The 15,449-nt window shown below is 47.7% G+C and overlaps 1 protein-coding gene across 3 annotated transcripts in view; it reads right to left on the bottom strand.

The window, feature by feature from the left end:
* ASAP2 (ArfGAP with SH3 domain, ankyrin repeat and PH domain 2) overlaps nt 1-15,449 on the bottom strand; it is a 318,205-nt gene that overhangs the window by 128,576 nt on the left and 174,180 nt on the right. For all 3 annotated transcript variants that reach the window (XM_063915446.1, XM_063915445.1, XM_063915447.1), the window contains 3 exons: nt 15,011-15,085; nt 4,314-4,363; nt 2,294-2,423 (listed from right to left, as the gene is read on the bottom strand). In XM_063915446.1, the coding sequence (XP_063771516.1) occupies nt 2,294-2,423; nt 4,314-4,363; nt 15,011-15,085 (255 nt within the window). The remainder of the gene's footprint in view (nt 1-2,293; nt 2,424-4,313; nt 4,364-15,010; nt 15,086-15,449) is intronic.

A 15,449-nucleotide genomic window follows, 5' to 3' on the forward strand; every position in this document is an offset into this window, starting at 1 on the left:
AATTTTTACCCCGCATTTTTAGAACCAGGACCAGCTCGAAGAGCCTGAGGCTGGTTATGCTTTGGAGGGGGGACCCCACGCCATTTTTTTCCGGGTTTTTCCCGTTTTTTTTAATTCGCTGCAAAATCCGGCAAATCGGACGTTTTTCGCCCGCGGGACTGTCGAATCCGTTTTTCATTGAATATGGTGAATTCCGGCAGCCACCTGCCGGAATTCACCTGTCGAATTGTGTCGAATTAAAAAACGGCGATAATTTGCCGCGATTCGCCGTGAATTGCATATACCCCTATGGGGATCTAGTTTATGGTACAGCCCCCAAATTCACCTTGCTCACATTAATTACCTTGCTATGTAACTACAAATCCCAGCAGTGTGACGTAATCAAATCTAAGTTCGCTGTACCTGCAAACCCAAGTACCTGAATAGACTCCTTACCCCTACAGATTACAGAATCCTACTTCCAGAAGCCACTATAACCTCCCAAGAGAAGATGTAGCAGGTGATTACAAACCCAGCAATACAAATAGATGTATACATTATAAAATAAAATTACTTTTTAGGGGAATTTCAGTGATTTTGGAAAAAACACTAATACGCAAATACGCATCAGCTAACATTCCCCAGTCCTTTTTGTGGAAAGAGGCATTTGGGTGTCTATGATAAAAAAAACAGACATTTTATAGTTTTGTTGCCTCAAGCATAAAAGCAACAATAGTAATGAATACAAAGTGGTTAGAACATTTCATGTAATTCCCATCTCTAGATTTCCTGCCTAAATAAGATTTCAGAAGCTTGTTTTCCACCATGGCTTTTTCATTACGTACTGAACATCATCTACATCGTGCTTACAACAGCACAGGCATTTCAATGCAATGATAAGTTCATTTCTAATGGGTCATTTATAAAGTTGTGATACAAAAATGATGCTAATACATTTGTTCTTTAAGTCACATGGCATCACACTGGAACTTGCTATTGGTTCACAGACTATAACATTGATGCAAGGACTATTGTGCATATTGTATATACACTAACAGATGGTCAGGGGACTTCATCTGTTTCTGTGAAATGTAGTCTTGATGGCAGTGCTGAAGCGTATAAAGGATCTGGGGGTCATTCAGGTCTGATCGTAGATGTGCTAAATTTAGCACATCTACGATCACTGACTCCGACATGCGGGGGGGGGGGGGGGGGGGGGGGACGCCCAGCACAGTGCTAGTCCGCCACCGCCTGTCAGGCCCTGCTCCTCCAACGGGTGCAAAAGCATTGCACGGTGGCAATGCTTTTGCACCTGGTGAGTAGCTCCCTGCCAGCGCAGCCTAGCTGCGCTGGCAGGCAGCTATCCAACGCATCCCGGGTCGCAGCGCCGTGGTACACCCCCGTCCGCAATGGTCTGGACACGCCTGCGTCACCAGGACAGCACCCCGCCAACAGTGTTCTAACGCCGTTGGCACGCCCACTCCCGCCCCGCGACCGCCTCTGACTGTCAAAAAGCGATCGCAGCCCTGAGATGCTGTTAGCATCTCACTGGGCTCCTCGGGTGCGCACTCCAGCAAAGGCTTCAGACTGCGATCGATCCAGTCTGATTTAGGCCCCTTATTCAAAGATGGACACAGATTGTTGCATCTCCTCACATGCTGGGGGTCCACCCAGCACAAGGCAAGGCCTCCCAGCATGTGTGGAGCTGACTCACAATGCATCTGCAATTTAATTGCGGATGCATCGATTTGTGGTTGACCTCTGTCTGCGCAGACAGGGGGTTCGCCGCCATTTTTTTTCAGAGCTCAGAGCGGCTGAGCGGATGTGATGTCACACAGCCGCCCCTGCAATGCTGCTGACATGCCCCCATTTGGCCCGCCATGCCGCTGCCCCCCCCAACGTCCGTTGATGTTAATCACCGTGCAGCCGCAAGGTGTAGGTTCGCACAGGCGCATTGTGGCCGGTGCGTGCACGCAGACCCCCTGGATGCAGCCGCTGCATGCAAATGCACGGCTGCCTCCAAGTCTGAATGACCCCCATAGTTAGTAGGTATGAAACTGCCCAGGAGACGCTTGTCACACATACCACGGGTGAGAGAGTGGAGACGAATACTGCATTCACCATTAAGTGGAACATTTAATTCCTTTGACAGATACAATACACTGAGGGGCTCATCTGGCTACTGTGTGGGTACAGAAAGGGAGGTGAATCTACCCTACTTCATGATTTAGACCTGTACTTATCTCGCCACAGACGACAAGAGTCTCTTCTTTGCCCCAGAAAGGATTGTCCTGCAATAACCAGCTGCGGTTACCTCGCACATCTGTAGCTGAAATAATCGCCTTTCTTTCTCCATCTCCTCTGCGATTTCGGCACCGCTGATTTCCGTGCGAATCATCCCGTGCAGCTTGGCGTGCTCCTTTTTCTCCTTCTCTATTTTAGTCCTGAATTGAAAAAAAAAATAGATCAGACAAGTGATAATCTTGTGGCCATAACACCTACGCACGGAGGCTCCAGGTGTGACATAACAGATGGTTCAGTACATCACTAGCAGGAACATCGTGCCTGATATCTCGGTGGTGTGATTACTGCTGGTGAATGGATAGGCTGCAGCCCCATAAATATCACCGCAGCCCACAAAGCAGCTGCAGCCACGGTGTGTAAGGGAACACTATGAATGCATATGGATGTATGGTGACTGAAACACCAAAGGACTGCTGGAGGACTAATGCAGGCACATACAGAGTGCTGGTGACATAATCTCAGAGACGTGCACACTACACTGTGTTTTTCTGCCATGATTCAGTGTGGTCCGAGTATCTGTGTCATATAAAAACCTTATAAGACCCACTAGTAGTAGTATTAACAAAGAAAACTGCAAGTCCTGTGCAATTACTGTACTCGCATTTTAGTAGCTGATGAGTATTTCAGGGGCACGTGGGCAATGAAGGGGTTTACTGTCAGTCATGTCTCGGCTGACTGGACTAACGATAACTTCAAATATAGTAAAGAAAAATATCATGACTGAAAAAGTATTCACAACCCACCAAAGTTCCACCCACAAGCCACCTAACCATGCCTGCATTTGTACAAATCTGTTCCACCATGCAGATATTTTTTTCAAGTGCACACCAACCGGGAATGGCTAAAGAAAAAAAAAAAAACTAAACCTGGAAAAATTAATCTTATTAACCAAAATGACATTTGGGGTGGAGGGGTAAGTGAGTGGGAGGACAAATCAAAAGTGCCAATCACTGGTTGTGAGCCGGGACTGAGAGAGAAAGGGATGGGCCCTGAGAAAAGGGCCAAGTAGAAACTCGGCTTTAAAGCATACTAATTAGCTATATGAACTCCACATACACAATATTGTGACTGGATGTCATGTCTCTGCTGGCCGGAATATATTGCAAAGAAGTTACTCTATTTACTTGTGTTAGTGGGATTGTGCCCCCAGTTCTATGGTCTAAGGCAGAGGTTCCCAAACACGGTCCTCAAGGCACTCCAACGGTCCAGGTTTTAAATGTATCCATGCTTGGCCACAGGTGACTTAATTAGCACCTCAGTCAATTTGATTTAACCATCTGTGTTGAGCCATGGATATACCTAAAACCTGGACTGTTAGGGTAGCCTTGAGGACCGCGTTTGGGAACCTCTGGTCTAAGGATTCCTTCTCACTACTGCCTGTTACTGACTCCTCCCACTGTGTCACAGCAGGGTAAATGACTGCAACCAACTGGCTCCTACACTCTAAAGGGCCCCATACACTAGAACGATAATGCCCGATTTCATCCGATTTCGACCTTTCGGGACGATAAATCGGATGAAAAGTGGCAAATCGGATGTGTTTTACATCCGGTCCGATGCGCGGTGAGCATCGGATCGGAGCCCCTAGGTCGTTAGTGCTGCACTCGTGATATGTCGGACTCCGCAGGCATGGCTGGGATCGCATACGATACAACGTATGCAAAAGGACCGCATACGATGTATCGTATGCAATCCTGCCGCCCCGGGAAGCTGCCGGGTGGTTCAAGAGAAATTGCATCCGACTTTAGCCTCAGACATGTCGCTGTAGTGTATGGGGCCCTTTAGGGCGGTATTCAAATGATATATCACGCCCAATCTCCTTTCTAAAGTGATCCCCGTTATCGCGCATATCGCGCCCATAGTAATCAAATCGTCGGAGCTGCTCCTTGTCACCAGTCAACAGTGAATTCATGGGTCTATCTGCTGGATTTCTGTCTAACGGTATACACTTAACACATTCACAACCCAACATAGGCGGGAGTGTGCACATTTCCCGCCCACCCCAATGCAGACAGCTGGGAATAACTTACACTTTTGTTTCATAGTCCTTCCATGCTTTATCAAAAGGCTTCTTCAAGTCCTGGAAAATAATGTAAATAAACTAACTCATTAGCTGCCACCAAGTTTGCAGAATACACAACTGGAACGGCAGCTGCAATCATATTCATGCTCACGTCAAATATAGACGCATTATAAAGAAATGTCATGGGTTTTAATTGGGATTTAACTTTGTTTGCTTGGAGTATTTAGCAGAATCTTCTGTAAAAAGATTTAATGAAATCCTAAAATGTGGATTTGGCGTGTTACTACTTTCAATTACCACAGCTCATTACTCAAATTAAATTTGCTACTACTGTAATGACATGAAATATGAGCCTCACAAATGCCACAAGTTCAGTTCTTGTGTTTTATATATACACACTGTAATATGGCTTTTATATTGGATCAAATACAAATAATTTGTAACTAGTGTCTCTTAAAAGTGAAATGTACACACTTTGCATGTAGGGTTTATTCTAAATGTATTTCACAATAAATATTTAGTAACATGTATAAGTGTAAATTAGTCTGCACAATAATCCATATTACCCCAATACCCAGCATATATCACTTGCAGATCTCTAACAGGCAGTAACCCGGGCATCTATCACACAGTGGAGTCACTCTCATGTGCTACAAACATGTTCCACAATAAGGCATGTCATATCTATTCTTTCTAGGTAGGTTATAATAATAATAATAATAATAATAATAATAATAAATAGTAATAATAATAAGATTTTACTCACCGGTAAATCTATTTCTCGTAGTCCGTAGTGGATGCTGGGGACTCCGTAAGGACCATGGGGAATAGACGGGCTCCGCAGGAGACTGGGCACTCTAAGAAAGAATTAGTACTACTGGTGTGCACTGGCTCCTCCCTCTATGCCCCTCCTCCAGACCTCAGTTAAGGAAACTGTGCCCGGAAGAGCTGACATTACAAGGAAAGGATTTTGGAATCCAGGGTAAGACTCATACCAGCCACACCAATCACACCGTATAACTTGTGATAACTTACCCAGTTAACAGTATGAACAATAACAGAGCATCAGACAACCTGATGCAAACATAACATAACCCTTAGTTAAGCAATAACTATATACAAGTATTGCAGAAGAAGTCCGCACTTGGGACGGGCGCCCAGCATCCACTACGGACTACGAGAAATAGATTTACCGGTGAGTAAAATCTTATTTTCTCTAACGTCCTAGTGGATGCTGGGGACTCCGTAAGGACCATGGGGATTATACCAAAGCTCCCAAACGGGCGGGAGAGTGTGGATGACTCTGCAGCACCGAATGGGCAAACACAAGGTCCTCCTCAGCCAGGGTATCAAACTTATAGAACTTTGCAAAGGTGTTTGAACCCGACCAAGTAGCTGCTCGGCAAAGTTGTAATGCCGAGACCCCTCGGGCAGCCGCCCAAGAAGAGCCCACTTTCCTTGTGGAATGGGCTTTCACTGATTTTGGATGCGGCAAACCAGCCGCAGAATGAGCCTGCTGAATCGTGTTACAGAACCAGCGAGCAATAGTCTGCTTTGAAGCAGGAGCACCCAGCTTGTTGGATGCATACAGGATAAACAGCGAGTCAGTTTTCCTGACTCCCGCCGTCCTGGCTACATAAATCTTCAAAGCCCTGACTACATCAAGCAACTTGGAGTCCTCCAAGTCACGAGTAGCCGCAGGCACCACAATAGGTTGGTTCAAATGAAAAGATGACACCACCTTCGGCAGAAATTGCGGACGAGTCCATAATTCTGCACTGTCCATATGGAAAACCAGATAGGGGCTTTTACATGACAAAGCCGCCAATTCTGACACACGCCTAGCCGAAGCTAAGGCCAATAGCATGACCACTTTCCACGTGAGATACTTTAGCTCCACGGTCTTAAGTGGCTCAAACCAGTGAGATTTCAGGAAACTCAACACCACGTTAAGATCCCAAGGTGCCACTGGTGGCACAAAAGGGGGCTGAATATTAGAATGTAAGCTCTCACGAGTAGGGCCCTCTTCCCTCATGTGCTTATACGTTTCTTACTTTAACAATCCTCAACTGCCCAGATCCCGCAGGTTTTTTGGCCACCTGGAACTTATCTCTATGTTTACTGGTGTAGTTATGCTTAGTTGCCCTGTACTTGTCCTATATTGTCTTCAACTGTAAGTCACTGTTTTCCTGTTTTGATTATGTGCATATGTACTCTGTAATTGGGCGCTGCGGAACCCTTGTGGCGCCATATAAATAAAGGATAATAATAATAATAATAATAATAATAATAATAAAATATGCAGCACTCCCTTTACAAACGTCTGAACTTCAGGAAGCGAAGCCAGTTCCTTTTGAAAGAAAATGGATATGGCCGAAATCTGGACCTTTATGGACCCTAATTTTAAGCCCATAGTCACTCCTGACTGTAGGAAGTGCAGGAACCGGCCCAGCTGGAATTCCTCTGTAGGGGCCTTCCTGTCCTCACACCAAGCAACATATTTTCGCCATATACGGTGATAATGTTTTGCTGTCACGTCCTTCCTAGCCTTTATCAGCGTAGGAATAACTTCATCCGGAATGCCTTTCTCCGCTAGGATCCGGCGTTCAACCACCATGCCGTCAAATGCAGCCGCGGTAAGTCTTGGAACAGACAGGGCCCCTGTTGCAACAGGTCCTGTCTGAGAGGCAGAGGCCATGGGTCCTCTGTGAGCATTTCTTGCAGTTCCGGGTACCAAGTCCTTCTTGGCCAATCCGGAACAATGAGTATTGTTCTCACTCCTCTTTTTCTTACGATTCTCAGCACCTTGGGTATGAGAGGAAGAGGAGGAAATACATAGACCGACTGGAACACCCACGGTGTCACTAGTGCGTCCACAGCTATCGCCTGAGGGTCCCTTGACCTGACGCAATACCTTTTTAGCTTTTTTTTTTTTTTTTTTTCCATCAATAGTTTTTTATTGAAATTTTTTGCATTGCAAACAGGGGGTACAAAAAGGAAAAAGGAAGGGAGGGGGGAAGTAGGTACATACGCATATGAGAAAACGCTTTAACAGACATATGCAGACAATTCAAAATCGATCACACCAATACATTGTAAATATAACACAAATACAAATACAAATAAAAATAGTGGGTCCTTGCTGTTTTAGGGGGGGGGGGGATGGGGCCACATCAGCCGATGTGCTGGGGGGTGATTGTACAGGGGTTCGGGGAGGTAGTATCAATGCAGCGCCCTCACCCTCCGTGGTAAATAGATGCCAAGGCATCCAGCGCACAAATGGAGATTTAGCAGTGAAGGAGTATGGGATGTGTTCAGTCTCCATCAAGAAATGCAGCTGTATTTTGTGTATTACCTTCATCACTGGGGGCGGTGTGGGTTGTTTCCAGTTTTGGGCTAAAGCCGCACGTGCGGCGAGGCAGATGTGGCCTAGGACATAGTGTAGATGTACCCCCATGTTTCGCGGGTATATATTCAATAGAGCTATAAGCGGGGAGGGGGAGAGGTCGAGGTTCAGGACTTTGTTGATAAGGCCGAATATCTCTGTCCAGTACCCTTGGATATGGGGGCAAGACCAAAAAATATGGAAGAGGTGGCCAACCTCTCCGCATAGGCGCCAACAAAACTTCGAACATGCCGGCCAGATCGTATGTAGCCTTTCCGGTGTGAGGTACAGTCTATGGAGTAGCTTAACGTGCATTTCGGAGTGATTCAGGCATTTAGACATAGTGAAGGATGACCTAAAAATGTGTTGCCACTGAGAATCTTGGAGAACACATCCCACATCCGCCTCCCACCTGACTTGGGCTCTAGATTTAGAAACAGGGAGTAGTGAGAGTAATGTTTTATACCAGAAGGAAATCTCCCCTCTGGAAGTAGCGTTAGAAAATCGGCCTGTGACTTGCAGGATATCATGTGATGGTAGGGAGGGGGAGAGGTGGAGGCTAGTCCACCAGTGCTGTATTTGATAATATCGAAGCCTCTCAGTGTCTGGTAGAGAGAAGCGTCTCTGGATATCAGCAAAGGAGGCGAATACGGACCCATTAAACAAGTCCCCCAGGACCTCTATCCCTCTGGACCTCCAGCCCGCCAGGCCAAGATTAGGGACTAGAGCGGCTACCGTTCGTAGTGAAATCAGAGAGAGATTATGATAGGAAGGGGATATGACCGCAGTCAGTTTGTCCCAAATCTGGAGTGTGGCACGGGTAGAGGGGAGGATATTTAAGCACTGTGGGCGTAGGGGCCTAGGGATCCAAAAAAGATCCTTCAAGGGAAAACGGGGGCAGGCTACCTCCTCCAGACACGTCCACTCCGGACATACATCTTTGTAAAATTCTTTAATCTGGGCAAGAAGGGAGGCCTCTTGGTACAGTGATAAATTGGGCATATCTAGGCCACCGGCTCTCCTTGGTAGAGACATCCTTGCGCGAGCAAGTTTAGGCGGGCGAGAAGACCATATATAGTTAGTGAGGATTGTAGTGGCCTTATCTAGGTACTTTTTAGGGAAGATAAAAGGGATAGTTCGGAACAAAAACATTAACTTAGGGAGCAGCGACATTTTAAAGGCGGCCAGACGGCCCAACCAAGAAACTTCATAGTTGAGCCATGATTTGGTGAACATCTGGAGGGAGGACAGCAGAGGAGGGAGATTGACATCAAATACAGAGGAGGTAGATGGGGGAATCAGAATACCCAGGTATCGTATCGAGGATGTTTTCCAGTTATACGGATACTTAGTGCGTAATAGGGGCAAGGAGTTAGAGAGGTTAATGGGCAGAGCATCCGTCTTAGAGGCATTTAGTTTATAATACGATGCTGCAGAGTAGCTATCCAAAACAGTATGCAGATGGGGTATAGTTGTGGCTGGGTCTGTTACGAATAGGAGAACATCGTCTGCGAACAGACATAGTTTATGTGATGTGGTGCCTAATCGCAGTCCAGGGAACTGTGGGTCTGCTCGTAGTCTAGCTGCCAGTGGTTCAATGGCTAGCACGAATATGAGAGGGGAGAGGGGGCAGCCTTGGCGGGTGCCATTGTAGATTGGAAAAGGGTGGGATAAAAAACCATTACTGAATACCCGGGCCGTCGGGGAGCTATACAGGGCTAGTATCGAGGAGAGAATGCGATCGCGCAGGCCGAATTTGGCTAGGACTTCTCGCATATAAGACCAGTTTAAACGATCAAAGGCCTTCTCTGCATCCAAAGATAGCAGAAGGAGACCTTGCTCGGAGTTTAGGGAATCAAGAAGATTAAAGACCCGGCGTGTATTATCGGACGCCTGTCTTCCCGGGATAAAACCAACTTGGTCCGGATATATCAGGGAGGGAAGGAGGGTGTTCAGCCGAGAGGCTATTAATTTAGCGTATATTTTAATATCCCCATTCAGTAACGCAATGGGACGATAATTTTGGCAAGAGGTCACATCTTTGCCCGGTTTAGGGATCGTGACAATACGTGCCTCGAGCATCTCCTGAGGGAGGGTGCCCTGCGAGGTAATATCAGTGTAAACCGCCACTAAATAGGGAGCTAGAAGGTCCTGGAACGAAACATAAAAGTCATTGATAAAGCCATCTGGGCCGGGTGCCTTACCCTGAGGGAGGGACTTGATCACTTGGAGGGTTTCTGATAAGGACCATGGGGCATTCAGTAATGCTAATTGATCATCTGAAATTTTTGGGAGGGTTAAATCCGCTAAGAAGGAGTTGATAGAGGAAGGGGTAGGTTGTGGGGTGTCAGGATCTGCCGATAGGTTATAGAGATGGGAGTAGAAGTTAGCAAACTGATTCGCTATCTCCCTTGGGTTAGAAATTTTGGTGCCTGTGGGGGATATAATGAGCTTGATTCTATTCCTAGCTTGCTGAGCCCTAAGCTTCCGGGCAAGCATTTTCCCCGGCCTGTTCCCCGCTAGATAAAACTTCTGACGTATCCTATTTAGTGAAGCCTGGGTGCGCGCCATTAGCATTGTCTGAAGTTGGGACCTAATATCTACTAACTGCTTCTGTAAAGATTTCGTAGGTCTAGATTGGTTTTCGTCCTCTAAGTCCTTTAGTTTGAGTTCCAAATCGGTCTGGCGTTGTAAATTAAGTTTCTTGAGCTGTGCTCCCGCCTGAATCGCCGCTCCCCGGATGACAGCTTTAAGTGCGCACCAGAAGTTCAGGGTGGACGTGTCTGAAGGAGAATTAAGCTCCAAATAGGATGATATACTATCAGCTATGATTTTTTTTGAAACTGGGTTGGACAACAAATGGGGAGAGAGTCTCCAAGGACGGGGGGGGCAGTGTTGGCTGGCTAGACTCCATTTAAGAATCAGCGGAGCGTGGTCTGACCAAGTTATAGGGAGAATATCTAAAGATCTGGCGAACTGGAGAGTCCATTTGTCCGAAAATATAAAATCAATACGGGAGTAAGAGTTGTGGACAGGGGAATAATAAGTGTACTCCCGTCCTGTGGGGTTTTGCCCTCGCCAAATGTCATAAAGATCAAATTCAGCCAAGAGGTTACGAAAGGCTAAGGAAGGGGCGTTGGGGGGGGCTGAAGTGGCGGGGGAGGTCCTGGGAGACCTGTCCAGCTTAGGGTCAAGGACTAAATTAAAATCCCCCATGAGCAAAAGGGAGCCCTTACGAATCTTATGGATAGTTACACATAACTTTCGGATAAAGGCAACTTGGTGTGAGTTCGGGGCATATGCAGAGACCAGAGTTACCGGTTTTTCATTTAAAAGGCCGCTCAGTATAAGATACCGGCCGTTTTTATCCGCTATCTGAGAGTGTAGAGTCCTTTTTAGCTTTTTGTTGAGGCGGGATGCCATCATGTCCACCTGTGGCAGTTCCCATCGATTTGTAATCTGCGTGAAGACTTCTTGATGAAGTCCCCACTCTCCCGGGTGGAGGTCGTGCCTGCTGAGGAAGTCTGCTTCCCAGTTGTCCACTCCCGGAATGAACACTGCTGACAGTGCTTGCACGTGATTCTCCGCCCAACGAAGAATCCTGGTGGCTTCCGCCATCGCCACTCTGCTTCTTGTGCTGCCCTGGCGGTTTACATGAGCCACTGCGGTGATGTTGTCTGACTGAATCAGCACCGGTTGGTTGCGAAGCAGAGGCTCCGCTTGACTCAGGGCGTTGTATATGGCCCTTAGTTCCAGGATATTTATGTGCAGACAAGCCTCCTGACTTGACCACAACCCTTGGAAGTTTCTTCCCTGAGTGACTGCCCCCCATCCTCGGAGGCTCGCATCCGTGGTCACCAGGACCCAGTCCTGTATGCCGAACCTGCGGCCTTCGAGAAGGTGAGCACTCTGCAGCCACCACAGTAGAGACACCCTGGCCCTGGGGGACAGGGTGATCAGCCGATGCATCTGAAGATGCGATCCGGACCACTTGTCCAACAGATCCCACTGAAAGATCCTAGCATGGAACCTGCCGAAGGGAATGGCTTCGTATGATGCCACCAGCTTTCCCAGGACTCGCGTGCAGTGATGCACCGACACCTGTTTCGGTTTTAAGAGGTCTCTGACTAGAGTCACGAGCTCCTGAGCCTTCTCCGCTGGGAGAAACACCTTCTTCTGGTCTGTGTCCAGAATCATGCCCAGAAAGGGCAGACGCGTCGTAGGAATCAGCTGCGACTTTGGGATATTCAGAATCCAGCCGTGCTGTTGCAACACTTCCTGAGAGTGTGCTACGCTGATCAGCAACTGCTCTCTGGACCTCGCCTTTATGAGGAGATCGTCCAAGTATGGGATAATTGTGACTCCTTGCTTTCTCAGGAGCACCATCATTTCCGCCATTACCTTGGTAAATATTCTCGGTGCCGTGGAGAGCCCAAACGGCAACGTCTGGAATTGGTAATGACAGTCCTGTACCACAAATCTGAGGTACTCCTGATGAGGTGGATAAATGGGGACATGCAAGTAAGCATCCTTGATGTCCAGAGAGAGACACCATAAAATCCCCCTCTTCCAGGCTTGCAATGACCGCTCTGAGCGATTCCATTTTGAACTTGAATCTTTTCAGATAAATGTTCAGGGACTTTAAATTCAATATGGGTCTGACCGAACCGTCCGGTTTCGGTACCACAAACATTGTGGAATAGTATCTCCTTCCCTGTTGAAGGAGGGGAACCTTTACCACCACCTGCTGGAGATATAACTTGTGAATTGCCGCTAACACTACCTCCCTTTCCATGGGGGAAGCTGGCAGGGCAGATTTGAGGTAACGGTGAGGGGGCATCACTTCGAATGCCAGCTTGTATCCCTGAGACACAATCTGTATAGCCCAGGGATCCACCTGTGAGCGAACCCACTGGTGGCTGAAATTTTGGAGACGCGCCCCCACCGCTCCTGGCTCCACCTGTGGAGCCCGAGCGTCATGCGGTGGATTTAGTGGAAGCCGGGGAGGACTTCTGTTCCTGGGAACTAGCTGTGGTGCAGCTTCTTTCCTCTACCCCTGCCTCTGGCAAGAAAGGATGCACCTCTGACTTTCTTGCTTTTTTGTGATCGAAAGGACTGCATTTGGTAATACGGTGCTTTCTTAGGACGGTGCTTTCTTAGGCTGTGAGGGAATATATCGCAAAAAATTTGACTTCCCAGCTGTAGCTGTGGAAACTAGGTCCGAGAGACCGTCCCCAAACAATTCCTCACCCTTGTAAGGTAAAACCTCCATGTGCTTTTTGGAGTCGGCATCACCTGTCCATTGCCGAGTCCACAGGACCCTTCTGGCCGAAATTGACATTGCATTTATTCTAGAGCCCAGTAGGCAAATGTCCCTCTGGGCATCCCTCATATATAGGACAGCGTCTTTTATATGCCCCAGGGTCAGTAAAATAGTATCCTTGTCCAAGGTATCCAGTTCCTCAGACAGATTATCTGTCCATGCTGCTACAGCATTACACATCCAGGCCGACGCAATTGCCGGCCTCAGTAGAGTACCTGAATGTGTATAAACAGACTTCAGGATACTTTCCTGCTTCCTATCCGCAGGATCCTTTAGGGAGGCCGTATCCTGTGACGGCAGGGCCACCTTCTTAGATAAGCGTGTCAGAGCTTTGTCTACCCTAGGGGAGGATTCCCAGCGCATCCTGTCCGTTGGCGGGAAAGGGTACGCCATAAGTAACCTTTTGGAAATCAGCACTTTCCTATCGGGGGAATCCCACGCTTTTTCACATAACTCATTTAACTCATGTGAAGGGGGAAAAGTCACCTCTTGCTTTTTCTCCCCAAACATATAAACCCTCTTGTCAGGGACAGGGTTTACCTCTGATATGTGCAATACATCCTTCATTGCTATAATCATGTAGCGGATGGCTTTAGCCATTTTAGGCTGCAATTTTGCATCATCGCCATCGACACTGGAGTCAGAATCCGTGTTGACATCTGTGTCAACAATTTGGGATAGTGGGCGTTTCTGAGACCCTGGCGGCCTCTGCGCTGTAGGATCAGGCATGGGCTGAGACCCCGACTGTCCCAAGGTTTCAGCTTTATCCAACCTTTTATGCAAGGAGTTTACATTATCATTTAACACCTTCCACATATCCATCCAATCAGGTGTCGGCGCCGTCGGCGGAGACACGTCATTCATCTGCACCTGCTCTGCCTCCACATAGCCCTCCTCGTCAAACATGTCGACACAAGCGTACCGACACACCACACACACAGGGGATGCTCTATATGAGGACAGGACACCCACAAGGCCTTTTGGAGAGACAGAGAGAGAGTATGCCAGCACACACCCCAGCGCTATATAACCCAGGAATTACACAGTAACTTAGTGTTTACCCAGTAGCTGCTGTATATATGATTAATGCGCTAAATTTATGTGCCCCCCCATCTCTTTCTACCGTGAGTCTGCAGGGGAGAGCCTGGGGAGCTTCCTCTCAGCGGAGCTGTGGAGAGAAAATGGCGCTGGTGAGTGCTGAGGAAGAAGCCCCGCCCCCTCAGCGGCGGGCTTCTGTCCCGCGATTTTGTGTAAAAATAATGGCGGAGGCTCATGCATATTACAGTGCCCAGCTGTATATATGCTGCTTTTTGCCAGGAGGTACTCAATTGCTGCCCAGGGCGGCCCCCCCTGCGCCCTGCACCCTACAGTGACCGGAGTGTGTGGGTTAGTGTGGGAGCAATGGCGCACAGCTGCAGTGCTGTGCGCTACCTCATATGAAGACCGGAGTCTTCTGCCGCCGATTTTGACGTATTCTTGCTTCAACCCGCCGGCTTCTGTCTTCTGGCTCTGCGAGGGGGACGGCGGCACGGCTCCGGGAACGGACGACCAAGGTTAAGTTCCTGTGTTCGATCCCTCTGGAGCTAATGCTGTCCAGTAGCCTAAGAAGCGCAACCTAGCCGCAGTTAGTAGGTTTGCTTCTCTCCCCTCAGTCCCGCGTAGCAGAGAGTCTGTTGCCAGCAGAAGCTCTCTGAAAATAAAAAAACCTAACTAAAATACTTTCTTAATAGCAAGCTCAGGAGAGCTCACTAAAATGCACCCAGCTCCTTCCGGGCACAGATTCTAACTGAGGTCTGGAGGAGGGGCATAGAGGGAGGAGCCAGTGCACACCAGTAGTACTAATTCTTTCTTAGAGTGCCCAGTCTCCTGCGGAGCCCGTCTATTCCCCATGGTCCTTACGGAGTCCCTAGCATCCACTAGGACGTTAGAGAAATATAATTACACAAGATGGACATTTAGCACAATGCTAGCTGTTACAGCAAATGAGCTCACCTACCCCTTTTACTCCTTTTAGATCTCCTTTCAGTAAACTGTCTAGTGGGAATGTTATAATGTTGTTCATGTTCTGGACCTGCAGAAAGGAGAAAGATACAAAGATGTAATTGCTGCATAAGCATAGTGGAAGTCAACATGTAGCTCAACAGATCTTCTGGAACTACAACCCTCAGCACGCTATACATTTATGTACATACAATACCACAGTATAAGACAGCGAAACACAAGGGGGGAATTCCAAGTAGCCGCTGGGTGGTCTGCTCTGTGTTTCCATTAACGGTAAACCTTGGGTTAACGTGCGCTAACCCATTGATTCCACATAAAATTCAGGGTCAATTGGTTTTCCTGAGCGTTAAACTCCAGAGGCTACCTTATATCATAGACTTCTTGCAGCCCCTGAAAAGTCCACCTCTGGGTCTAAACCCCGCCAATTCAAATTT

The sequence above is a fragment of the Pseudophryne corroboree genome, chromosome 4 (genome assembly GCF_028390025.1).
Source record: "Pseudophryne corroboree isolate aPseCor3 chromosome 4, aPseCor3.hap2, whole genome shotgun sequence".
Classification (NCBI taxonomy): Eukaryota; Metazoa; Chordata; class Amphibia; order Anura; family Myobatrachidae; genus Pseudophryne; species Pseudophryne corroboree.